The sequence below is a fragment of the Epinephelus fuscoguttatus genome, linkage group LG7, assembly GCF_011397635.1.
Source record: "Epinephelus fuscoguttatus linkage group LG7, E.fuscoguttatus.final_Chr_v1".
NCBI classification, from domain to species: domain Eukaryota; kingdom Metazoa; phylum Chordata; class Actinopteri; order Perciformes; family Serranidae; genus Epinephelus; species Epinephelus fuscoguttatus.
The window spans coordinates 21,774,694-21,802,125 of record NC_064758.1 but is presented as its reverse complement, the minus strand read 5'-3'; the positions used below and the strand labels follow the sequence as shown (position 1 = coordinate 21,802,125).

The 27,432-nt window shown below is 40.2% G+C and overlaps 1 protein-coding gene across 1 annotated transcript; it reads left to right on the top strand.

Annotated features, from left to right (window-relative positions):
* Nucleotides 1-456: 456 nt before the first annotated feature.
* gnai3 (guanine nucleotide binding protein (G protein), alpha inhibiting activity polypeptide 3) lies at nucleotides 457-26,850 on the top strand. The gene is made up of 9 exons (XM_049580653.1): nucleotides 457-1,091; nucleotides 13,180-13,222; nucleotides 13,723-13,864; nucleotides 15,277-15,434; nucleotides 17,875-18,003; nucleotides 20,828-20,957; nucleotides 21,465-21,618; nucleotides 23,715-23,922; nucleotides 25,755-26,850. The coding sequence occupies exons 1-8, from the start codon at nucleotides 974-976 to the stop codon at nucleotides 23,903-23,905; spliced, it is 1,065 nt and encodes a 354-aa protein (XP_049436610.1). The 5' UTR covers nucleotides 457-973; the 3' UTR covers nucleotides 23,906-23,922; nucleotides 25,755-26,850.
* The last annotated feature ends 582 nt before the right edge of the window (nucleotides 26,851-27,432 follow it).

Below are 27,432 nucleotides of genomic sequence, written 5' to 3'. Positions count from 1 at the left end.
TTGCCACATAAGTCCAATAAAAGTTGCAGGTTTCTAATAAGGCGACCAGGAACAACAAAGGTTTAAAATTAAGACAAAATCCTGACAGTGAATTTGACCTGTTGACCGGAGAAGTATGTCTTTTCCTGTCATTTAGCAGCAAGAGCAGATTGGGCAGATTAATCACACATGCAGTTCAGCTGTGGCTCCACTGGGGGCGCTCTCACACCACACAAAGCTGCTGCTGCACTCTGCTGACTGTAAATGAATATAAAACCTGCACATGTGTATGTTCAGCCCGGTTCAAATGACATTATATCTAAATTCAGGAGGGCTTGTGTGGAGCATGTCGATTTGTGTCCGACTTTGAGCTGTTATTTAAGCTGCTTAGGCACAAATGAACATATCTGATAGTTTAGAAGCGACTACATTTCCCACCAGCCCCTGGGGCCGCATCAATTTTCCTTTTTCAGTGGCGTTTTCTTGGTTTGCAGCTGGATCAGCTGGATGAACGCGCGACTGCGCAGCAGCACAAGTCTTGAGGGGAAAACCTGGTGATTTTTAATGCGAGTTTTTCTTTTAAAACGTTGGACACAGGCTTGATTTTTAATTTAAGTTTGTGTTTTGATTTCTTCTTTTTCTAGTTTTGTATTCTTAACTTCGGATTAATTGGATAAAAATATTTTAAAACATTATTTGGGGAGGTTTTTTTTTGGCTTGAACCTTCGTGTTTAATCACCTGTACAGACAGGAGTGTGTGGAGTGGAGCAGTGTGAGCTCAGTGTCACACTACAGTGGTTTGAGTTGGACAGACAGACGAGTCTCCGGTGCCAACGCCTTTCCCTCCTCTTCTCTTCTCTGGCTCTGTTTCTCCTCGGCTGGGAAACTTCAGCTCGTACCGAGTCCGGGGTCGTTTGACGGCATTTCCCCTTCAACTCATGAGCTGCTGAAACCACAATCAGTCCGACGCTAAAGAAGTAGTTTCAGAGTGAAAATGGGCTGCACGATCAGCGCCGAGGACAAAGCTGCGGTGGAGAGGAGTAAAATGATTGATAGAAACCTGCGGGAAGACAGAGAGAAATCCTCCAAAGAAGTCAAACTGCTCCTGCTCGGTAGGAACTGTCTTACTTTTGTTATAATGCATGAAATCACTGTAATGCTTGGGTACTTTTAATGTTCACTTTTCACTGCAGTCTTTAGTTTATGACTCCAAACTCTCCTCCTCCTCCTCCTCTTCCTCCTGCCTGTGTTGGTTCAATGCAGCTGTGGCTCATCACGACTCCACTGACAGAACTTGTAAAAGTAAACCAGATGTTGGTGGGTTAACTCAGAGCTTTCTGAGTCGCAGTCGGAAGACATTGTTTGTTGATTAAGTGTTGTCACTTGTCACATAACACGTTGTGACTCATGTGGGCCTGTAAACAAAACTTCACAGCTGACCCTGGGCAGACTGTTGACCTGTAAGCACCAAGAAGTGACAAGGAGATGGTTTTATCTGTGTTGGAGATTATCAGCTCAGATACTTATTGCTATGTTTCATTTTCGTTAATTGTAGTAATTATTTTGGTGTCTAAACTAATAACACAAAGCAGCTTCTGATTTAGGATTGTCCCATAATTACTTCTGAAACAGTTGAGCTTCATGTTATCACAAGTTAATGTGAGAAGTATAAACCAAATACCTTAACATGCTGTTTTCTCACTGTATTTCTACATACTGTACATTATGATACAGCCTGTACTGATTTTTAGGTTTAGTTTGCTGAAGCTCAAGTTGATGTCTTCAGATTTCTTAAAGGAATACTTCACCCACAAAATGACCATTTGTATATGAATGACTCATCCCTAGTGTGTTGAATTCATAAAGAAAAACTTTGCTTCTCCTGCATGCCTCCACAGTGAACGAAGAATCCAAAAATGGCAAAAAAATTCTTGATCAATTGAAGTCATTTGGGGGCCATGTTTAAAAACAGCGAAACTATATCAAATCATCCATCTACAAACTCTCACACAACATGTGCAGTGTAATCCAAGTCTCATTTTGCAGTCACTCAAACACATGTATTTTCGCATAGATGTTACTGTTAAAACCACTTCTGCATACACTGCACGGACGAGTAATGCCCCTTGGCAACACAATGGAATGCATGAGCAGAGTTCAAATGTTCGTGCTTGCCCAGGCCCGCTAATTGTTGGTTAAAGTGTTTTTTAATAGTGTTTTAAAAGTTTAAGTAAAAGTGAATATGGTAGGAAGAAGAGAGCATACAACTAGATAAATGACAGCTGGATTTTACTGCAGGAATTGTGTGAGATTTTGTGAACGGATTTGATGAACATTTTGATGTAGTTTTGCTGCTGTTTCATTTTCATTCATCAAGTTTTTGGATTCTTTGTTCACTGTGGAGACATGAGAGGAAAACAGTTTTCTTCACGAATTCAACGTAACATGGGATAACTAACTGATAGACATGATGATTTTGTGGGAGACATATTCTTTTAATTTGTCCAAACAACATCTTCAAAACTCAACATTATTCAGTTTACCATCATATAAGACAAAGAACAGCATCAGATCAGGGGAGATGAAGAAGCTGGCTATGGGAGATACTTACATATTACATACATTTTTTGCTAGATAAAATACCTAAAGCACTGATTGACAGATCAAAATTCTTGCCAATTAATTTTCTATTGATTGTCTAATGGATTAACAAACCAATCATTTCAGCTCCATTGATATTTAGTGTTTTAAGGTGATATTCATTCTTCTCCATCTTACTTGGCTCTGTCTGTAGTCATTGAATTATTCTAGAAACAGTTCACTGGGCTGGTACAGTTAAATTCACTGGAACAAAACTGTATGTGCATGTTAATAGTGACTTCTACACCGTACTGACCACTGACTGTATGTAACTGCACTATGTCCTGGTCTATATAACTGACACACACTCGGTGGTCCTCACACTGTGGGTGTGGACTGCACAGACGTGCCAGGGGGATTAAACCCCCCCGAGTCCAGCAGCACTCAACATTTTCATGCTCTGTGCCCTCTAGCAGTAACCCCTGTCCTGTGCCAGTTTTCAGAAAGTCATTTAACGCCACATCCCATTTCCTAGCTACAAATATTTCCTCTCTACCGGCGCTGATGAGCTTGTGACCCCTTCAAATGAAGTGGTGTCACTTTTGACTCTAGTCATCATGGGTTTTGGCGTCAGGAGAACATTTAGAGGCCTGGAGAAGTGAAAGTGTCCAATATGTCACATGAAAAAAGGAAATATTTGAGGAAAATACGAAAAAAAAACTATTTTCTGAAACAGGTTTTACCCTCTTAATCATGTGATGACCCCTCAGATTTATCTTGAAACCCAAATCACACCTTGTTAAAGGAACAGCTGTTTGAGAGACAGCTGTCCACTACACTTTATATGCCATCACAGGAGTTAATAATAATTTTTACATAATCATAAAAATAATGACAAATGCTCACCACAATTTATCAAACTGCTTAATTGTTCCTGATCTCTTTTACCTCCGTTTGTTCTCCAACACTTCCTGTGTTCACCAGCTAGTCACTTACTTTGTCTGGTGTGGGGTTTTTTTTTGTTTTGTTTTGTTTTTTTTTTTTTAGCTTTTTTCACTTAAAACACAACATAATCTTATTCCTTCTTGTCACACTTGTTTGATGCTCAGGTAGAAGCCCCTGTCGGCAGCTTTTTGCACTTTATCTTGTATGCAGAAGGCCTTGGCAGTTAGGTTTAGGCAACTAAACCGATTGTTTAGTGTTAGGAAATTATCATGGATGTTGTTAGTGACGTGGCAAAATAAGTCAACGTTGACTTTTAATTTAACGTGATACAAACACCGGTTTCCTAGGTCAAAGTCCTGTGCTTGTTGGACTCATCCACCTCCCCTTACACCTGCCTTAAGTGGACTTTTGCACTCTGTATACTTTATCTGTTACTTTAAATGTGTGATAATGACACAGGTGGATTTATATTGGAGTCGGTGGAAAGGGGGCGCTGACCAAGAAGCGTGTTTTGGGAGTGAGTGAGACTAGGCTGGAAAATAGCCACTTGCTGCAGATGGAAATAGCGCTGATGAGAGCAGAGAGTGGCCTATAAAACCAAAACAGAGGTGAAATACTTTATAACTCTTAGTAGAGTTGAGGGGAACTGCAGAGTTTGGTGATAATGCTCCGTGGGTTAATAATAGTACCAGTAATAATAATAATGACATAACAGCACCTATAAAAACAAAGTTTACAAAGTGCTTTAACAAGCAAAGCAAAAGCAGAAACGTGATACTCAGAAGGCAATATAACAACAGGAAGCCAAACAATCCCTCCAAATATAAGAGATAAAACTAGGGTCAAGTCAGGATACAGTTAAATCAGGAAATGCAAACGCAAAATGTCAGTATAAATGAATACAGATAAAAAGACCAAAAACAACAAAAGCAACAAAATGAAAAGGAAATAACATTAATAAAAAGATGACATGACATAAAATCAAGTCTATAAAAACTGGTTTTAATTTGTGATTTAAAATGAGTCACGACAAGCAACCTCTTTTATATACAAAGTCACTTTAACCATTGTTAATATAAAGATATTTATTAGAGCAGCTTTATATAAAGCCACTCTCTGAGCATGTTTGTGACACATATCAGCTGAAACTACACTGACGTACAAAAGAATAATGCAGTTAAACATACACCACCACCTACTTGTTGACTCCAAAATGTTTTGCATTGAAAAGAAGTGTGCAGGACACGAGCTGATTGTACTGATGAAATGGTGACACAACGCTTTTGACCTTTTGATTGAGACTGTACTTTTTACTCAGGAAATGTTGCGCAAGACACTGAACAGTTCATATCAGAAGAATGAAGCGATGAATAAAAACAGAAACTGTGCTATATACTGTGATATATTTTTAAGAGATAGGTCACCAGAGCATTTCCATGTGTGGAGTCCCAAGTAACATGATCTCATGTCACCAGAATAACTGAGAGTACCGAGTATTTAATTAAATGGATTATTCTGAGGAAAGCTATTAAATTAGACACTGAAATGAAATCATCACTACATTCATTCATGCAGCCAGACTTCCTGAAGACATTACAACATAATGCACTGATGGCACATGCACCCCCCCCCCCACCCCCCCCACCCCCACCCCCTCCCCACAGAGAGCTGCGTCTCAACAAGTTGCATAATTTTATTGATCTTGAAAAATCTCCCTATGACAGACTTGTTTGCTACTGGTGGATGTTTTTTTCTTAACTTTAAACTAAATGTTTTTTAAAACAATATGTTCTGGGACAAATCAATTGCCACAGATATTAAAGATATCATCTGTGCTTTGTTCTGGACTGACAAGTCGAAAGAATAAGGCAAGCCCCTGAAATAACTTCAGAGAAACACAAGATCATGAACTGTCATGTTGCAAATCTTAGTAAAGTTTGAAATTCCATAAAGAGATTACATACTATTCTTCCAAAGAAATCCCACTCATTCATGTCTCAGCAATAATCACTGTAACAGGAACTACTGTGTGTCAGCACTGACAGTTAGCGATCAAGACTGCACGCTTTCCACGCTTTGCACATTTCTAGATGTGATCATTTTATCTATTCTAAAAGCCTTTTCCTGCTTTTTTCAGAACAATCTGATTGCAGCGCACATTACAAAACACCCACGCAGCTACTGACCCCCTTTTTTTCTTCTTTGGTCCAGTAACTTTACCGACCGCTGCTGTATCGGCCTCTTAGTGAAATCAGTGGCTCTTTGTTGTTGGTGCAATTTAACTCACTTCTTGTCAGATTTTTAAATTATGTCGCCATTATTTGTGACTTAGATGAAACATGTGGGGTAAATGGTCTACAGTTACAATAAAGTTAAATAAATCAGCTGCTGTCATATAATAAAATTTAATAAGGTTCTTTTATATTAACACTAAAACAGAAGCCTACTGTTATAATGAAATTAAATAAAGTATTTTTATAATGAAATAAATCAAAGCAAAACCACTGGTGCTTTTATTCTGAAGCACCCGACTCGTCTCTGGAGGGACGTGTTGTTGTTTTTGTTGTGAACTTGAACCTCTGGTCAACAGTTAGATGTTAGCAGTTACCAGGAAGTTAAACTTTTACTAATGCACTGTTAAATGCGAGGATTTATTTTCTGTGAGAGGGAAACAAACTAACCACTCTCCAGGATATGTATCAATAATATTTCCAAGTTGCACTGGTGCTCCATGGTCGCAAAATATGACAATGTAGTCATAGTCTGGAGGCCTGCAGGTACAAAAAACACACACCTTGCCTGCTTACACACTGTTACTGTGGCGCCATTAAACGTGACATTTTATTCACTGTGAGCTGGGGGAAAAGGAGCAGCTCTCTAGTTCATATATTACTGATATTTGGAAGTCGCACTGGTGCTCCATAGTCGCAAAATTCGACTAAGTGGTTGTGGTTTGGAGCCCTGCAGATACAAAAACACACGCCTCGCGAGCTTACATACTATCCCCCAAGAGAGAGTGGTCTTTCTGGGAGGGCGTGTGACGTATCGTGTTTGTGAGTCCTTTTTTCGTCTTTTCATGTCTGTAAGAGGGAGGGAGCCATAGGAGAGAGAGAGAGACCTGAAATGCCAAAAAGTCTCATGCTGGTGGCTTAAAAAATGACATGACAATTTACTTGATGTTAGGGGTATAGTCATTTCATACATCCCACATGGAACAAGCTGCGATACATCAAGTATAATCAATATATCGCCCACCCCTATAGTGCTGGTAGCAAAATGTTTAGTGCTAGCTTGCTAGCTAGCTTACAGGATGCATCCCCAAACACATATATTTACACAGTAGACGTGGAGTCCTGCTTGAATAACATCAATATTTTTGATGGAAATTTCAACCTGGCTTTCTCTGCATGCAGAACCAGCCACCATGCATCCTAACATTTTGAATATGTGTGCCTGAACTGCAACCATGAACGTCGACATGGGCCATTCATACGCCCCACCAGCCAATCACAACAGTGGATCTTCCTGTCCTACATTCCTGATTAGCACAACAGAACATCACACCGGGGCTGCAATCAGACCTGTCTAGCTTTTTTCCTTATTGATTGTGTTCTGGGTCACATTCCTGATAGTCTCGCATAGCCAGACATATCTAGCACTGAATAAAGTTCTGGCTGAACCCATCGTAATTCTGCACTAAGACTGTAAAAACACTCTGGGTTGTTTGTATTTCTCTAAACCAATCACAGTCATCTGGGGCGGCGCTAAGCCCAGGAAGCAGTCCAGTGCGTTTGCAAAATAGTACTGGGAGATAGTGAGAAGGGAGGAGGACTGTCTGAAATAGATGACCAATGGCAGGCTTATACACACAGTCTACATCCTGTGAGTCAGACTACATTCCTGGTAGTAGCATTATTCTCACAAAGAAAGGCAGTTTCATGTTTACAGTGATTTTTCTTGCTCTTTCATCTAAAAGATATGGCAGAACAAAACTATGCCAGTAAATCTGCTTCCCTCCATTTCAGAGCCACAACTGTGAGGTGAAATTTATCAGACTGTTTCCACTGTTTTGTTGATAGATTACAGGCTGATCACGTCATTTTGTTGTGTGGAAGAAAAGCTATTTTAGGTAGTCGAGTCCTGACTGAAGTAAAACCTGAGGTCACATAGATGTGGTTGCTGGATCAGGTTGTCAGGGATACAGATGAATCCCACCTGCAGCTGACTGATCTAACGTAAGGCTGATACGTGTGGTGGTGGTTCAACATCACGATGCAGACTAAAATCTCATCGTATGGACGTTTTTAAAGTTCTGACCACAGGGTTGAGGGGGAAGCGATTTTTCCATGCAGTGCCCTCCACCCCCTGTCTGTGCAGGAACAAGAGAGTTATAGGGGAAAAACAAAGCAGAGTTCGGCTGCTGCTCTTTGTACAAAACCACAAAGCTGGAGAGCCGACGTACCCCTCCAATGAAAATGGTCTCCCATTTGACCACGAATGGTAATTCATAAAAAATCTGCATTTCAGATTCTTGTTAAATGAGGCTTGGTTTGGAGTCTGCATGGGTTTGGACGACTCAGTAAATGTCTGTGTAAAGTTGGTTCATGAACTGGCAGGAGGCCACAGCTGATGATCAGCCAAAAAATGCCATGAATGAGAGAATTGGTGACTGACAGAACTGAGGAAAGGGATCGACACAATTTGTCCTCCCCTCCCCGTCTGTGTGAGCGGGAGTAAATCTCTTTTGCTGGTGACAGCTTAACCAAAGAATTTGTGGATTTAATTCTTGTTGGCCGGCCATCTAAACATATTACTCTACTGTAAGCCTCCTTGACAAAATTCATCTGCTAAGGATTCCTTGCTGGCAGCAGGAATGTGTTTCAACCACCTTTTAGTGAAATAACAGTATTAAAACAATGAATATCTTTATTTAAAAATTCTTCTCATATTCAGACTTGTTCTTGGCTGCTTTAAAAAAATAGGCAAGTATCCATATTTTATTTCCCAGTTCCCGACACCTCCTTCATCCTGCAGTTACAATAATTATTGCAGTTATATGATGCAAAAGGAGGCTCTTCTGCCAGTATAAACTCCCCCCCAGACGTTTATGGAAATAATTTCTCACTGGTTGCGTGAGTTTGACAGTCTGTCATGTGCACACATGTTCTCATGCCTCTTTAATTAAACTTCAACTGTGAAAAATTGCTGATTGTAGAGTGAGTCAGTGTGTGGCACAGACGCCAAGCACTGAATCGCCTCTACAGACACCTGAGTTCAGATCTCATTGGCACTGGCCAATCAGTCGGGCTGTTAATTTGTCCCAGAGGCCAAATATGGTACTGCAGCCATAAATATGAACCTGGAATCAGAAGACATTTAACCTAACTTAGCATAAAGACTTGAAACAGGGGAAACAGTTAGCCTGGCTCTTTCCAAAGGTATCAAAATCTGGCTACCAGCACCTCTAAAGCTCACTGATTAACACGCAGTATCTGCTTTGTTTAAAGAGGCAACAGATAGGATTCACTTTTTTTTTTTTTTTTTTTAGCTTGGCGCCACCTAGAGTCATCAGTGTTGTGTTGCACTGTCGCAACGACCAAATTGACCTTGGGGATCAGAGATAATCAATAATATGACTCTCTTAGACTCTCTAAATTAAATAAAATGTAGGCTGTAAAGCCACCGTTATACCTCTCTGTATATGTAGAATGAGTGTGCAACAATTATCAGATTTATCTGAAGAAAAAACAAATAGTAATGCAAATAATGATACCAGAAAGTACAGTACCAGTACAAACAGCTCACAGTAAATTATACCAGTATGTACAGTATCAGTACAAACAACAGTAGACACAGTGGAATTATACCAATATGCACATGTAAACAGTCCCGATTCTAGAATAAACGGTACCGTATGGAAACGATGCGGCCGGTTGGAGCTCAAATTGAATAGGAAACAAAGTTCAGTGTTCACTTAGCTGGGTGTAACTTAGCTGGGCGATGTCCGTCGATAGCTGCCTCAGTGAGAAGAGAACAGAAGGAGGGGAGGGGGGTATCACTGTCCGAGGGCTGCCGTAGAATGGCAACGAGGATGTCAGCTGACCAACACTCGCTACCCGGTCCCTGGTTGCAGCGATTTGTGATGCTGGCCAGCCAGTACTAGCAGCCAGTACAGTACAGTCAGTACAGTACAGTCCTCTCTCGTCTAGCTAACAGCTAAAAGCTAGCTGGACATCGGTTTTGAAGCCTCTTTGGTCACGGAGCTCTCTCCATCTCTTGAACGCCTGACTGAGGTTTACTCTTGTTTTTCCTCTTCTTTTATCACTCTCCTTTTTGCTCTTCTTTGCCTCCTCAGACAGAGGAGCTCGTTTTCTTTTGCTAGTCTGTTTTTCACCTGTCTCCAAATTTGGTCCATCTGCCATTGTGCTCGTGACTCAACTATCTCATGCCCAACTCCTCATAAGGACTCGCTCCAGTCCCCAATTTCACAATACATGACATACTACCTTTACATTTTTACACAGAACCAAACAACAGCCTCTGATGTGTCATATAACGTACATGTCAGCAGCGCTTTTCTAAACAATAACAATAGCACAACAAAGCCGTAACAATCATTTATTGTCCCTGTTATATGATGGATGATCTTGTCCGCTCGGAGGGTAAGGAGCTCTCGGACATAATTGTCTCTCCAATTTGCGGACAAATTGGTCAGTTCCTCTTCTTTGAGCTGCTGATTGCTACTGTTTGAATCTCCTGGTGTTTGTGTAGCACACCTAACACGTCGTCAAAATGTCACACCCGTTCCGTCTATGGTCCTGTCCTGCCAGCTCTCCTTTTACACAGATGTTAATTCGGCACTGATGAAACCTCCCATGCTGGCTTAAAGGCGACTCTGCTGAGGCATCAGCAGGAAGATATGAATAAAAGAAGAGTTACTTTGCTAATTTGGCCAGACAAGCTGTAGAGGTTGAAACTAAGTACGCTATAATGCCTGATTTTGATCTTTATTAGCTTTAAATGATCAAATAGTTGTAAATATCAAAGTATTTCACTTCTGGCCACTCAGTGGGATAATTTCTCCAAAATAAACAAGGTAAGCAGAAGGGGGACTGAGATAAATCGACAATAATAAGTTTGTCGGTGTAACCTTTTCTCTCTGGTGGACTAAAATAATCCTTTAAATGCTTAAATCTAATGTTTTTAGCTTGCTACAGGCATTTTGTTAGTGTTTCAGCCCTTGGTTGCATATCGTGACACTGATTGTTTTTCCCCTCAGGTGGGTGTGGTTTTCAGAATGTCAGGAGTTGTGCTCTGTCTATTCATGCTTTACCTTTTCTTTTTTAAGGTTTTGAGCTGTTGGGTGGACAAAACAAAAAATATGAAACGTCACCGTGCGATTTAGGAAATACACAGGAGTTGTTCACATTTTATAGACCAGGATAAATCGAGAAAATAACATGCAGATTAAATTATACTGAAAATAAAAAAAAATAAATTAAATTTGTTTGCAGCCCTGTGGCTGCTGTATGATTCCAATAAACATAGTTAGGGAGATGTTGCTGTTGGAGCCATCGTCACAGAGGGCTGGGATAATGCGAACAATCCCGGGGAAACTCCTTGCCAGCTGGTAAAAAAGTGTCTGCTAACATAATGATGAGAAATCAAATTGATGAGATCATTAGTCATTAAATATGTTCAATCATCAAGAGATAAGAGATCATAAGAAACTCTATGCTACACGTTGACACTACACGTTGTGATGACGCTGTTCAGATTTGGGGTTAAGTATCAATTATACTATAAAGTGAGAGAACAAGTTGATGTTTGTTATTTTAAGCTTGTACACAGACTCTTAATCATATGTGGTGTTTTTATGTCCCCTCTGTTCTCCTACGCCCAAAACAGGACGATATCTGGGATTGTCTCTCCAGTGGAAAAACACTGGCACAGCCAGAAGCGTGACAACTGTTTCCTGTGTGGCAGATTGTTGTAGAAATATTGTAAAAGTTCCTCATGTGTAATTATTTTCCCGCTCATCATTATCACAGTGGCCTTTGTTGAAATGGAAGCACTATCAACTGTCCTGGTTATCAGTTCATCATTTGTCACAGATGGACAATATTGTGAAAGCTCTTACTCCCTAAAGAGGCGCCCCAGCTCATCACGCTATTTCACTACTTCCCATGATCCTCTCTGTGTCTCTGCACCTCTGAAGCTCCAGGCTGTGTAATACACATTTGTTAGAAGCAGTTAGCAGCTCACTCCTCCTTGTGACACTGTTGTCTGTGTCTTTCTCTCGCTAATGACAAACAGCAGATGTGCTCATACGCTCTGACTGGTGCATCAGATTGTTCATCACTGCTCTTATCTGAAAGGAAACACATCATTAGAATAACTTCAGACATTATAAAAACACAGATTTAATCTGACCCCAGGATCTGGGTCATGGGAGACATAGAAAGACTTCATGCGAATCATTTAAAAAAAAAAAGAATTCACTCATGGCCACAGCTGGGGAAAAAAGTGTATTCTACAAAAGTGGAAATCTGAACTTCCTCCTTCACAGAGGCTGTGGTTAAACTAATTAACATTCTTTAGTGAGAAAACCTGAGAAGATCTTGGACAGTGTATGGAGCCCACACTATAAAAATGATGGACATAGCCTCTGTGATGTCACCCATTGGTTTGTGGACTTTTATTTTGAAACCTTGAGTTTTGGCAGTCGCCATCTTGTTTTTTTGGAGCCAGAAGTGACCATATTTGGACAAGGGGGTGGAGCTGTGGGAGAGTGAGGGGTGGATCTGATGTATAGACGTATGGACGCATAGATGTATCACACCAAAAAGAGTTTCTAGCCTCTGTGTTTACTTCTGTGGTATCTAGCCCACTAAAAATGACCATACTTTGTCCTGACTTTATTGATTTAAATCTTTAATATTAAAACTTTTTTTAAAAGAAACTAAATTAAGTGTAAGCCCCATGCCTTTTTTCCCCCAAATAGTTCAGTCCGTTCAGTGTTATATCTTTTGGTTTTTGACTAATACGTCTGGATTGGTTTATAGTTCACAAGGATTCCTTTGGCAGTAGAAAGAGCTCACTGGGAGCTTCCATTTGATATATATATATATGACTAATTTTTACCCAAAATATCACCAAAGCTGCCCTGTTTCCCACCTCTGTTACACCTCCTTGGCTCGTGATATATGCATTGACATATATCAGTATGGAAACTCGTCCTTCTGTGCTCTTATCTCTACATAACATTGCAATACACACTTTGTTAACACATATTATGATCTCAGACTCATTTCATCTTTCTCGTGTGTACTTGTTTATGGGAAAATGGCTATTTTGCACCAATACAAAATTAAAAAAAGATTTTGTGCATCATTAAAAGTACGTCATGATCCTAGATGTTCCCTCAGGCCCGACATTAATGCCTGCACTTGAAGTGCATCACAAGGCTGCTTTTCCTCTGGGGTTTTTGACGCAAACACACTGCACACTGTGTGATGCGCGATAACATGAAATCAGATTAAGTTCAGTCGCTATGAAAAGCTGGTTTGATCCATCGTCCATGTGAGATGGGTCCGAATCTGTCTGATATTATGTGGTGGTGTTTTTTTTTTTTGTGGCTGCTCTCATTTAATGGTCTCTCTCCTTTTTTTGCAGGTGCTGGGGAATCTGGGAAAAGCACAATAGTAAAGCAGATGAAGTAAGTTACAGCTTGCAACACAGCCCTGATAACACAAACTCCTACATCCTGTGAAGAAAAATGACACTTTTTTTTGTATCACGCTGACGAAAGACAGTCCCTCACTCCCACTTTCAGCTGCAGCCTTGTTGTTAGAGGTTAATAATGTGGGAGAGCTGTGGTTACAAACAGGGCTCATCTTTGCGGAAAAACTGTGGAAGCAAAGTGGGACCCTCATTTCACTGCGCTCAGGCAGTGTAGGAAGCTCCCTTTTGCATAACATGTTAAACAATAGCCACAGAGGCCAGCCGTAGCCTGGCAGGACCTGAATAGACTCCCCCAGTTCCCACATTAGGCATGCTGCATGCTCACTGGAGCTCAAATTCCAGCACTAATGACAGTGTTGCATGAAATGTTTCAAATCTGTAAGCTGTCCCACATTTGTTCAAGTCATTGTTCACACTGTCAAATTGTTATTCGAACTCTGCTAAAAGCCTGTTTGGATTTTGTTTCTGTGTCAGAATCATTCATGAAGATGGCTACTCAGAAGAGGAGTGCAAACAGTACAAAGTGGTGGTGTACAGCAACACCATCCAGTCCATCATGGCCATCATCAGGGCAATGGGGCGGTTAAAGATAGATTTTGGGGATGCTGCTCGAGCGGTAAGTTAAAGGAACTCTGGTATTTTTAAACCTGGACCATGTTTTCCCATTCTTTTGTGTCTAAGGGACTAATGGAGACAACAGATTTTTAAATTGGTCCAGTATTGAGAGAAGCAGGCAGCAGTGTAATCCCAATGGCCATTTGTGCTCCGTCACTTTCCATCCAATAAATGTGCTTGTTTTTGAACACTATGGAAAGGACTCTACAGAGAAGTGAAATGTTTTTCCTGTACTTTTCATTGGTTTGTTTGTTATCGTGACCAAGTTTCGTCCAAGGAGAAGTCTGATTCTGAAATCTCACAAGAGTGGAAAACAATAATGGAAACGTTAGTGAGAGTCGGAGAGAGGAGTGCCGGTTTATTGTGTTGGAGTACAGAGAGTGTATCTCAGTGTTATCTAAAAGAAATTCTGTGTCGTAGCTGCATATTTAGCTGATTTCAACAATGTGGAAAAGTCTGCAAGATTTCAGAACGGGACTTCTCCCTGAGCTAGACATGGTTACACACACTAACAATCAGACCAGATCTGTGAAAGGTAAGGAAAAATGTTTCATGTCTCAGTAAGGGTTTTCTGTTATGTTGTCAAACACTTAAATAACAATCTGAGCCCATCAGTGGCAAAAACAAGCCCTTTTAATGGAAGTGAATTACTGTAAATTGGTACTTTTGAACCTGGACCCCATTTTCCCATGTTTTTTGTGTCTAAATGGAGAGTAAACTGACAGACTGCTGCAGCTACAGCAGCGAAACACGCTGCAGTGTAACCCCTACAGGCAATTATGCACTGTCAATTTGTGTCCATTAAATGAGCTTCTTTTTGCCACTGACAAGCTCAGATTGAAGTAGAAGTGTCTCACAACATCACAAAAAAGACTGTGCAGAGAAATGAAACTTTTTTCCCTACCTTTCAACCTTTCACAGATCTGGTCTTTTTGTTAGTTTGACCACATTTTGCTCAAGGAGAAGTCTCCTCCTGCAATCACACAGACTTTTCCACATTGTTGAAAGCACCTAACATACACTTTCGTGACACAAACACAACAAACTCTTCCCGGCACTCCTCTCTCCAGCTCTCACCAACATTTCCACCGTTGTTTTTCCTGCAACAAGCCACCTCTTGTAAGATTTTAGAATGAATCTCCTTGAAGGAGAAGGTCACAATAACAAACAGACCAGTGAAAGGAACAAAATGACGTTTCATTTCTGTGTAGGCTCCTTCCTGTAATGTTATCGGACACTTGTAATAATCTGAGCCTGTCAGGGGCAAAAACAAGCACTTTAAAAGGACATAAATTGATGGTGCACAATTGCCCAAAGGGATTGAAAAATACAGCCACGTTCAGTCTGCATTTAATGTCCTCATCACCACATGAACAAGTTTACAATGACAGCAATTATTGTCTTTATCGCCAGGACGATGCTCGCCAGCTGTTTGTCCTGGCGGGCTCAGCGGAGGAAGGGGTGATGTCGCCAGAGCTAACAGGCGTGATTCAGAGGCTGTGGGCAGATGAAGGAGTTCAGACGTGCTTCGATCGATCACGAGAGTATCAGCTCAACGACTCTGCTTCATAGTGAGGAACTTTGTGTTTTTTCTTTACATACAGACTCACCAAGCGCCAACTGCAACCTTGATGACTGTGATACAAGGAAAGAAACTGCGAAAACAAATAATTTAATCTGGCATTCATCCTTCATTTATTCTGTCTTAAAAGAAGTTAAACAGTCCATCAATGGATGATTTTATTTTTCTAGGGGTGCGGAAAAATATTAATTTTTAAATGCATCGCAATTCTCTCTCTTCAAAGATTATGTCTTGATGCAGAAAAGTCGATAATTGGAAATTTGAAACCCAATTTTCTTACTAGATTGTTACAGGTGATCATAATGATCACCTGTAACAATCTAGTAAGATCAGCTGTACGTTTCTGACAGCTGAACTAATTGGATGGTGAAATGTAAGAGAACGTAAATGTCTGTCGTGCCAAATTAATCTGTCTATTAATGGATCATTACAAATACACTGTGTTTAAAAAGTAGTAAGTAGAGGTGCCCAGTAGCTCAATGGGTAGGGCCCTGCACCTCATGTACAAAGGCATCTGTCCTTGCCACACTGACTACGGGTACAGTTCTAGCTTGTGGCCCCTTGCTGCATGTCATTCCCCCTCTTTCTATCTTTCACACTTCAAAAACTATCCTGTTATTGACAGATTAATGGCAAAAAAATTGGAATTTAATCATGAGGTACCTAAAGATTCCCGCCCCAAATTTGATCGTACAGCAGAAAAGATAAGTCACTTTGTCACTTTTCTTGTGCTGCTTTCAGACATCTTTCCCAAGTATTTAAACCTTTTGAACTCTGAGCAAATTGGTGGGATTTTTTTCCAAAAACATGTGAAAGAAGGCAATGAGCAACTTGGTAAGAAATGTACTTAAAAATGCCACAAAAAACCTATAATAATAATTATCATTATTATTTTTATTTTATTTTATATTTTACACTTTAAGAGCAGTCTTTCCAGGTCATTTTCGTGTTTGTTTTCTGTCTTTCTTTTTTCTTTTATACTAATTTTCTTGTTTTTAATTTCCTCTTTTTACTAATTTCTCTTCTTGGCTCATATCTTCTTCCACTGGTCATTGCCTTCTTTCAATGTTTTCAGAAGAAATCAAGCCAATTTGCTCAGGTTTCAAAGGGTTAATCAATCAGTCAGTCAACAGAAAAATAAGCAAGATCTTCTCTGTTGCTTCTCTGTTTTGAGGACTGGCTCTTTATATATCTTACGTGATAATAAACTGAGTGTCCTTAGGTTTTTGGCTGCTGGTCGGACGAAACAGTCATTTTATGACACAACATCGGGTCTTTGGAAATTATAGTTTGTTTGTTTTTTTCCATTTTCTGACACTGTATAGCTCTAGCAGCTGATCAATTGACTGTAGATTAGTGGATAATGAAAACACCCCTCAACTGCAGCTCTACTTAATTGTAAAAAAAAAATTCCAATGAGTTAAGTGTAATTTTCTCAATATTACGCAACTTACTGACGCCGTCTGAAAATTCCAGAAAGAAGTGAAACTACTTTGACGATAAATAGGGAAGTTTGAAATTGCATCATCCATCTTCTTGCTTTCAAACTCACATACAGTAAGGCATTTATATCCTGCCGTACGTTCACAAGGCGTTTCCCTCTTCCCGAGAAGTGGGACGGGTTTGACTCAGAGTAGTTCTGCGCCTTCATGTCTGTAACATTTCCACTGGAACAAACAGGGAGGCAAGATGTGTCTTGTTCTTCACGGTCTTGTGTCAGCTTGTTGTTCAGCTGATTGCATTCCTGAAAAAGGAGAAACACGAAGGAGAAACTGACAACGGGAAAATGTTTCTGTTCACTCACAGCTGTTTATACCGTATATCACTTAATTTGATAAAATAGTTTCAGATTATTATGATAGTCAAACACTGGAAACAGTTGTCTGATTAAGTTCAGTGTTTAAAAGTTCAGAATTACAACCAAAGCATTTAGAGCTAAATATAGTTTGGCCTTTTTATTACCAATCAGACATGGATAAAGTTCAAGGTTTTCTGTTTCTGTAGCTTTTATCGTCACTGTCGCCCTGAAAGAAAGGAGCTCAAGGACACTTTCTTTGTTTTGAAAACAGCCAAGCTGTCATGGTGCACTTTGGTGCACACTGTGAGACAAGAGGAACCAGTGGAGTTGGTCTGTTTTTACTCAACCCACAAGGAGCCAGTGTTTATCAAGCACCAAAATATGAGCCCATATTTAGTATCATTCTGTGGAGTCCTTGGATGTCTGTCTGCAGAGCAAACCCCCCACTTCAGCACAAAAAAACGTTTATGTCACTTTGCATTAGGTTGTCTTTTTGATTGGAAAAAATGGATAACCTAATTTTTTAATCTGTTTTTACAAGCACTTATTGGGAGCTGCCCACAGTGCAGGTGCTGCCACACTTAATTGCCTCTGGGATCATCTTCATATACACATATTTTCTGTCTCTCAGCTACCTGAACGACTTGGACAGGATTTGTCAGCCGAACTACATCCCAACTCAGCAGGACGTGCTACGTACACGTGTGAAGACCACTGGCATCGTGGAAACTCACTTCACCTTCAAAGATCTCTACTTCAAGTTAGTATAGCTGTGATTTATCTGCTCATGACGGGCCTCAGGTGGGCTGCTTGTGCCATAAAGATAACTTGTTAAGTTTTAGAGGCAGTTAGAGCATGAGCTGGTTTACTGTATCGTTCAGCATTTAGATGTCCTCAATAACTTGACTTGATTAACATGAAGGTAGCTTTGGTATTTTTCAATGTCAACCCTATAATTTTCCATCTTTAAGTGACTGATGGGAACAACAGTTTTTGAAAACAGTCCAGTATTGAGTGAGAGAGCTGAAGCCATGAAACAGGCTGCAATGTAACCACTTGGGGCATTTGTGCACCATCAATTCACGCCAACCAAGAGTGCTTCTTTTTGCCACTGACAGGCTCCTATCATTATTCTAAGTGTCTGACAACATTACAGAAAAGTAAGATCTTTTTGTTTAACCAGAAACAGTCCCGACATTGCTATCCGCAAACCCACCAGACTCCTTTTAAATGAACAGTAATTTTAGCTTGCATAGAGCAAGCATTCTGTTGACTTTGAACCAAGTGTGTTTTACATTAATAAGATTACTGTTTATTTAAATGGAGTCTCGTGGCTTTGGCAGTAGTAACTTCAGGGCTGTTCAGACTGTACTTCAGGATGGATGACATGACAGCTCCCCAAATGTGAAGCCAAAACATCTTGATAGCCCCCTGGTGTTTGGCTGCAGTATAGGTCACAAACCCAGCATTCGTCATGCTAGTGGATAGGACATGGGCCAAACTAAAATGTTAAAGTACACGTCAAATACATTTTTCCCAAAGATGGTTTTTTTTTTGTCATTTTAGGTAGTTCTTATGCTGACATGTGTTCAAGTGTTTTTCCAATAAGTTTGGTTTTATTTAGTTATTGATGCTACGAAAAAGGGGTTTGATTGACAGCTATGTGTGCCAGTCGGCATGCTTGCGATCATGGCACTGCTTGTAATTGGTCGGATTTGTGTATTGGTGGGAATTCAAATGACATCACCAGCGTAAGATGACAGCGGCAGTAGCTGGAATACTTTGGCTTTATATTTGTGCAGTAGGAAGAAGTGGAAACACGTCATTGGGTTAAAGAAAGGGATCCTTCTCTTTAACAAAAAGGTCGACCTCTGTCGGGATCCTTTCCATAATGTTGTCAGACACTCACAGTATAATAATAATCTGAGCCTGTCTGTGGCAAAAACCAGCACTATTAATGGACGTAAATTCTATCCATCCATCCAGCCATTTTCAACTGCTTATCTGAAGCTGGGTCGCAGGGGCAGCAGACTGTGCAAAGTTTTCCAGATGTCTTCCTTCCTGGCAATGCTTTCAAGCTCCTCCTGGGGGCGTTCCCAGGGCAGACGAGATATGTAATCCCTTCAGTGTAGTCTGGGTCTGCCCTGGGGCCTCTTGCCAGTTGGACATGCCTGGAACACCTCCAATGAGAGTTGCACGGGAGGCATCCTGATCAGATGCCCCAGCCACCTCAACTGACCCCCCTCAATGCGAAAGAGCAGCGGCTCTACTCCGAGCTCCCTCCGGATGTCCGAGCTCCTTACCCTATCTTTAAGGCTGAGCACAGCCACCCCAGGGAGGAAACTCATTTAGGCTGCTTGTGTCTGCGCCCTTATTCTTTTGGTCATTACTCGTAGCTCATTATCATAGGTGAGGGTTGGGACGTAGATGGACCAGTAAATCGAAAACTTTGCCTCCCAACTCAGCTGTCTCTGCACCACGACAGTCTCACGCTCCATTCTACCCTCACTCGTGAACAAGACCCCAAGATAATTTAACTCCCTCACTTCCTTGCTCCATGTCCATCTCCCCCAAGCGAGGGGAGATGGACAAATTGATGGTGCTTAATTGGCCCCAATCAGCTACATTGCAGCCTGTTTCAGAGCTGCCAGCTGCAGTGCTTTCGCTCAGTACTTGACCATGTTTAAAAACTGTTGTCTCCATTTTTCACGTAGACACAGACAGATGGAAAAAATAGGGTCCAGGCTGAAAACATTCTGAAGTTACCCTTTAACACAGCGTTTATTTTGTCTCCAGTCTTTGCTGTTTTTCTTGTGAAGTAGTAGATAGTTTTACCTCTTCATATGCAAAATGTCATGAGGGGTCATGAGAAAGAAAGGCCTTTTATTATCTAACAGCTTAGGATCATTGCAGTCACGAACACTTTATGGAAAATGACTTTGCAATAACTAAATCTTGATTTCACATGCATTAAGTTGCAGTATCTTACCCGTATCCATGTTGGTCATCCTCCAGCTGTCTGTGTTTATCATGTGTTGTCATAATTCTGCCCTCATCATGTTAAATCATTTTGTAGTATTTATTTGACTGATGTACCTGGTTGATGTTCAAGCCTCTTTTATTACTCACACATGCTGCTGACTGGTATGCAACCTAATGTGACCCACCTCTGTAGCAGTAAATGTGATTATGTGGCTTCAAGTCCTTTTACGTTATTTTGTCTAGCTCCTGTACTTATAAATATTGGTGAAACATTAACTGTAATAGCCTCCCTGGCCTGCCTTTGTAACCCCATGAAAAAACAAACACTTTGGATCTGGAGATGTGCAATCACTGAATTGGTGTTGAAGCACACGGCGTTCTCTCATTTCGTTTCTGTGTCAGAAACAACTCTCTGAGGGCCTCAGGTGGAGATGCAGGCAGCAAACACGTTTGAGTGTGTTTGTGTTTGTGTTCGTGCTCTTGCCCTGGATTTATGTGGACACTTGTCCTCATAAAACACTGAATTAAAACGAAAGTAGGACTAAAAGCAGCACATTCACTGTACATTTATTGATGCAGTTCATGTCTGTATGTTCCCGCAGGATGTTTGACGTCGGCGGTCAGCGCTCAGAGAGGAAGAAGTGGATCCATTGTTTCGAGGGAGTCACATCTATCATTTTCTGCGTTGCACTCAGTGACTACGACCTCGTCTTGGCTGAGGATGAGGAGATGGTAAATGATGCATACACATGCATATGTGGGTTAGGGTCACCTTTTAACGTATAGTTGATACTGGGAAATCATAAGAAGAAAAGTACAGGTGTTATTAATAACATTAATGGTGCTCCATTCTATTCAGATGCTCAGTATGTAATGACAGTGTGACAGTAAGCCAGCTTTTATAGCTTGTAAGTGCTGGCAAAGACACATCTGTACCTTTTTTCATTTGGATTCAGCCACTAAAAGCCATGTAAATCACGTTTTTATCAGTCTGTATTGTTTATTATCCTTCTTGGTGCACATGGTATTTCATTTACAGAGCCTTTAGCTCAGGTTGGAGTGGGCCCCACGTCTAACAGGCACAGTGCAGGACAGGTTTTGGAGCGCAACCCAAGACCCTGAAACCAAAGCAGCTCGATGGAATTCAGTCATCATTAATTTTATTATTAACACCTGTGACAAAATGTCTTCTGTGGAAAAGTCCTAATATGGGTAAATTCACATCTGCGCTCTCCTCAGAACCGCATGCATGAGAGCATGAAGCTTTTCGATTCCATCTGCAACAACAAGTGGTTCACGCTCACCTCCATCATCCTCTTCCTCAACAAGAAGGACCTGTTTGAAGAGAAGATCGGCAGGAGTCCACTCACTATCTGCTACCCTGAATACGCTGGTGAGGGACACCTGCCTTTTTGCAATATATTAAGTTTTTACATGATATTATCAGATGGTGTGTGGCTGCTCCTTTAGTGTTTTTGATCAGAGGAATATTTATTTTTGAGCCTTAAAGGGACAGTCCACCCCTAAGTCAAAAATATATATTTTTCCTCTTACCTTCAGAGCTGTTTATCAGTCTATATTGTTCTGGTGTGAGTTGCTGAGTGTTGGAGATATCGGCTGTACAGGTGTCTGCCTTCTTTTAAATGTAATGGAACCAGGCACTCGGCTTGTGGTGGTCAAAGCACCAAAAAAATCAGCGGTGCAAGGTGAGCTAGCAGTAGATGCACACTTCCTTCTGTGTGGTGATATGGTTGCCGGGTGTAGTTTATAAATAAGATTGTAGTTCCTACATGAATCACAACAAGGTCTGTGGATTATCATGAGTAATCTGGTCATGATTTCCTGAAAGAGACATTGCTGTTGTATTTTTGTAGTGCTCTTAGGACCACAAGCTAAATGCCATCTAGTTCCATGATATTAGATCTCTACAGCTGATATCTGATAAACAGCACTACAGGAGAGAGGAAAATATGTATTTTTGATTTTGGGGTTAACTGTCCCTTTAACTTCCTAAATGCGCGCTTTCAATCAACACAATCACACTTGCAATTAGTCAAAAGACGACGCCAGGTCAGTGGTCATCTGTGTCACATACCAAGGAACCCATTAGCAGGGGTATGAGATGCACCAGGTGGCGGCATTTTTTGATGTTCTGACAAGCAAGACAGTCCACAGTTGGGCTGGAGGGGAGGTGGATGGGTCAAACAAATTCTGGACATTCACACAAGAGACTACATTCATTCCATCTGTGAAACCAAAAGTCAATCAAATTAATTTAATAACAACGTAGTGTGCTAGTATGTGTAGCATGCTACGCTAGTGATAGATGTCAGGTGACATATGTGAGATATGTAATGTGAAGATGCATTATGTTGGTAAACCATGATGTTCATGATGATGTGCACATGATTTTGTTGCCTAAACCTAAGTAAGTAGAAACAACATTTTTTTCACCTGCATTTTAAGTTTATTTTCAAAAAAACAGACTGTATGTATTTAACGCGCAGAAACTATAAATTTCCTGTGACAACAGAAGTCTGTTTTGAAAAGACACAATGCACGCAATGGACATTCATGAATGTCCAAAACCAATGCTGGAGGGTTACCTAAAGCACCACAGTTTTAACGTTTAGGGCCACCCACAAAGTGTCAGTATTTGACAAATTGGGTGTGAGAAAGTGTTGTCTCAGTTTATTTTACCTTGCCAAGAGAATAAAAAACATTGAATGTCATGCTGTTAGCGGATTCTGAAAGCTTGAGATTCTGTGGCAAAAGCCAATTTTCTGGCTCAGCGTGTGTTAAATAAGCCTTGAATATAAAATGTCTTTTTTATTATGTGCTTGAACTGGTGACATTTTTACCAGTCAGACAAAGGCTCTGTGTTTTTACTGTTGAGCTGTTTTATCACATGTGAACGTCATCACCATCCCGGCATTTCAAGTTTAACTGAATAATTCACTGAAGCCCATTTTGCTTGTCAGTTTTATTAACCCAGGTCGTTCTAATGTCCATGATGGACTTTGACAGTTGTAACTATTTATAGATCTGCAACACAGGAGTGTCATGGTGCATCGTTCTTAACTTCTTAATAGTGAGCATCACTGAATGTGTTTCTGCACAGCAGTCACGCACACAATTTAGCCACTTGCAGTAAAGATCATCAATAATTAGGAGCGTCCCTGCATTTCAAATGTTTTACTGACAGTTTTTCCACATTTAATCAAAACATGAGCTCATCATGTACCCACAGCCAAGTGAACAAAAACTTGCATCAAATAAAAACATGACAAAGCTTAGTGAAAAGTAAAGAACCTACAAACAGTTCACCGACATTAAATCACAGCCACAACTTGTTACAGGCTGATGGCATCTTTGTTTTTCTTTGGTGTGTTTAACCCACATTGTTGAAAATTAAGATGAGTTCAGCTGTTAGCTGTCAGCTGTAAATTAAAACCAGCTTCTTTTTATGAATGACCTTCTGTTCTGCAGGTGGAAACTCATACGAAGAGACTGCAGCTTATATCCAGTGCCAGTTTGAAGACTTAAACAAACGAAAGGACACCAAGGAGATCTACACCCACTTCACTTGTGCCACAGACACCAAGAATGTGCAGTTCGTGTTCGACGCCGTCACCGACATCATCATAAAGATCAACCTGAGTGAGATCGGGCTCTACTAAGGCTTCAGGCCCTGCAGGTCAGCACACTGACTTTCACCTGCACCACAGTTCATGCAGAACGCTGCAGAGATGTGGCAACAGGGTGTTGTTGTCAAAGCCAACAGTTAAAAATGTTAGACTGTTGCATCACCGCAGAGTGACAGGTCTCTACTGTGATCTCATTTATAACTGTTGAATGAACTGCAAGGAAATTTCCTATCAGAAGATCATGCAGTGCTTACACTTCATTTGAACTAGGAAATTAACGGCACAATATATTTACTCACTGAACCTTTAAATTATGTAAATACAAGTGTTCCCTTCCACACACCCCCGTGTTGCAAATGGCAGTTGGTATCACCCAGGTACGTCCATGTTTTCAAGTTACTAGCTAGCCTTCCAGCTGCATCTTTTACATGGAGGATGTCCCCAGGCAAAAGTAAATAAGGGAACTATATATCAGCTCAAATTAATGACAAATTGTTGGCAACACCAAGTTCAGGTAACTATTTTATTGTGAATAAAACAGTGTCAAGAGTGCTAATAAAACTAAGGCTAAATATAACAAACACTGTTTAGCTTTTTACTCTTGTGTGCACAGAAAGTTTACTCTAAGTTGAAATTGCTTTGTTTGATGTTAAATAAAATCTGATATAACACAAGTTAAGAAAGTATGTAATAATGCTAACATGCTGCTTAACATTATGCTAACAGAGCTGACAAAGCTAACATAGATAAATAAGGCAGATATGCATTTGTGTGTTGAGGTAAAAATGCTAACATGTTAAATGTTATGCTAGCTAGCTAACACAGCTAACATAGTTAAATAAGGGAATGATATGTTTATGTATGTGGATGTCAAAATGCTAACATGCTTCTTAACATTATGTTAACAAACAACAGGGCTAACAGAAATACATAAGGCAGACTGTAGATGTAAAAAATGCTAACATGCTTCTTAACATTATGCTAACGGAGCTAACAAATAAGGCTGATGTAAAAATGCTAACATGTTAAATGTTATGCTAGCTAGCTAACAGAGCTAACATAGATAAATAAGGGGAAAGATATGTTTATGTATGTGGATGTCAAAATGCTAACATGCTTCTTAACATTATGCTAACAGAGCTCACAAACCTAACATAGATAAATAAGGCTGATGTAAAAAATGCTAACATGCGTAATGTTATGCTAACGGAGCTAACATAGATACATAAGGGAAAGATATATACGTGTGTGTGTGTGTGTGTGTGTGTGTGTGTGTGTGTGTGGCTGTCAAAATGCTAACATGCTTAACATTATGCTAACAAGCTAAAGGGGGAATCTTTTTTTTTTTTTTTTTTAGATTTTTTGGGGGGCTTTTTAGCTTTTCAAGCATGAAGGGGGGAGAGAGAGAGAGAGGGAGTGACATGCAGCAAAGGGCCACAGGGCGGAGTCGAAACCAGGCCGCTGCGGCAACAGCCTTGTACATGGGGCGCCTGCTCTACCACTAAGCCACTGGTGTCCCTAACATGCTAATCTTTAAAATACTAAAGCTAAATGTTAAGCCCAAACATCAGCATGTTTCACGTCTTTTATCTGTCGCCACCTGTGTGTATTTTAGCATATTAACATTAGCAGCTATAGTAGAGAGGCTGAAAAGTACAGCTATGACTGATGAAAGCTGTGCCCAGTCTGATATATAGATTAACATATAGCCATGTATACATGGATGTTTTTCAAAGAAAAAGAGCCCAAAAAAGCATGTCTATAAAATGTGTCTCATTATTACCAGGCAGCTGATGAATGGAAATTGTTTAGGGGTATTGTATTCATATTCATTATTTCCTGTAGTCATAGATATGAATGATTATTTTTCCTTTCCTTGCAGGTGTCAGGAGCAGAATCAGGACTTCTGGGCTGGTATGTCTTATCTGCAGAGGGCGATTTGGAAAGTAGGTGTTATGGACTGAGCTGGTGGCCACGCTGCATTTAGGACTTAAAGTCCACAATTTGGGGACTTGATACTATGATTACGTTTGTCTTAATAGATGTTACAATGCTGAGCATACTGGGAGGAAGTGAAATGTGGGAGAGGCTTGTGAAATGATCACTGTGAGATCTGTCCTGTCATATTTAAGACCTTTGCATCAGTCGGGGGCTGTCAGGTAAAGCCCTGCTGACCTCTCTGACACGTTTGTAGTTTGTCTGTCATATGTACAAGGACCAAAACAGCCTGTTGATAAAATCCATCACTGAATTTCACTGTTTCACAGCTGATAATGTAAATTTTGTTCACTTTTTTTCTGTTGCATCTTCTCTTAGCTTGAGTCTGTACCACATTGCTTTTATTGAATATTTGTTACGTTTTATTTTGATTTTGGAGTTGCTATTATTTAGTATTTCCACTTTTGGATGTGTGAATGCAATAACTTATGTATGGAGAAGCATTTTGTGTGAGCAGTTTTTGTACATATATATAAAACATAACATTTTGGGTCTGGGAATAGTTAGCAAGGGTGTAACGAACTCAGTAGCGATGCGGCTGTCTGTGTAGTTAATTATTAACTAGACAACATTGTATTGAACAATATTTTTATACATGAGACACATCACTGCAAATCAGTTTGTGAAGGGAGATCTTGACTTCCTGTGTTTTTTTTTCATAGGAGTTTGAATATGACTAATAAGGTATTTTTTTAAATCATGTAGATATCAATGATATATATAAACTCATCAAACATAAAAAGTGGGGTAGTTTGGTGTAGCCAGAGGCTGTATTTGTTTTCCTTGGCCACAGCCATCGCATAATACTGAGAAAGTCATTTGCTTATATACAAAATACTGTAGTGGAGCACAGTTTGGGTCAGTCACTTCCTGCACAGAGAAATCCTGCTAGAAAACATTCCTGAGTTTCAAATCTAGCTTTCTGTACATTGCTGCAGTTGTATTGTTTCATTTCAACATCATTAAATGATGGCACAACATTGTCTTCCTTTCCTTCTATTTTTAAAGCTGAAACCAACATCTCACCACAGGCAACAACAATCAGATATTATCCCCTATGAAGATTTGTAGAGGCCTAGTCTCACCTAAACCAAGCTGGGAAGGAGGTCATGCAAATTGGAAACACTATTTTTAGACTTTAGACACATCTGTATGCTCGAGCTGAGGGCTCAGTTTGTTCCAGCTGCTGCACACACACCACAGCACAACAGTATGTTCTCATTGTCCTACCTTGTGTGTTGTCTCTCTGGTATATAACTCTCCGTGGAATTCTATTCATATCATCACAACATAAATTCAAACTGTAATTAATCAAGTCAACATGGCAGAGAATTTAATCCTACGTTGTTGCATGTTCAGTTTAAAAGATGAGGCTTGAGGTATTCTGTATTTTTATTTTTCTCAACAAATCCCATGAAAAGACTAAAACTGATGTGTTATTCCTTCTCTCAAAACTTTCTGGCTTCCGTTTTCTGCCTGTAGCACTGAGCCCCAAGGCCATTAGTTTCTACTGAAGATGTAAATATTTAAAGGGGACTTATTATGCTCATTTTCAGGTTCAT

What these genes read in the sequence shown, in the direction of transcription:
- gnai3 (XM_049580653.1), top strand. Translation starts at nt 974, where the DNA reads ATGGGCTGCACGATCAGCGCCGAGGACAAAGCTGCGGTGGAGAGGAGT. An exon ending in ACAATAGTAAAGCAGATGAA is followed by an intron (nt 13,223 to 13,722) that starts GTAAGTTACAGC and finishes TTTCTGTGTCAG; the next exon opens with AATCATTCATGAAGATGGCT. An exon ending in TTCAAAGATCTCTACTTCAA is followed by an intron (nt 18,004 to 20,827) that starts GTTAGTATAGCT and finishes ATGTTCCCGCAG; the next exon opens with GATGTTTGACGTCGGCGGTC.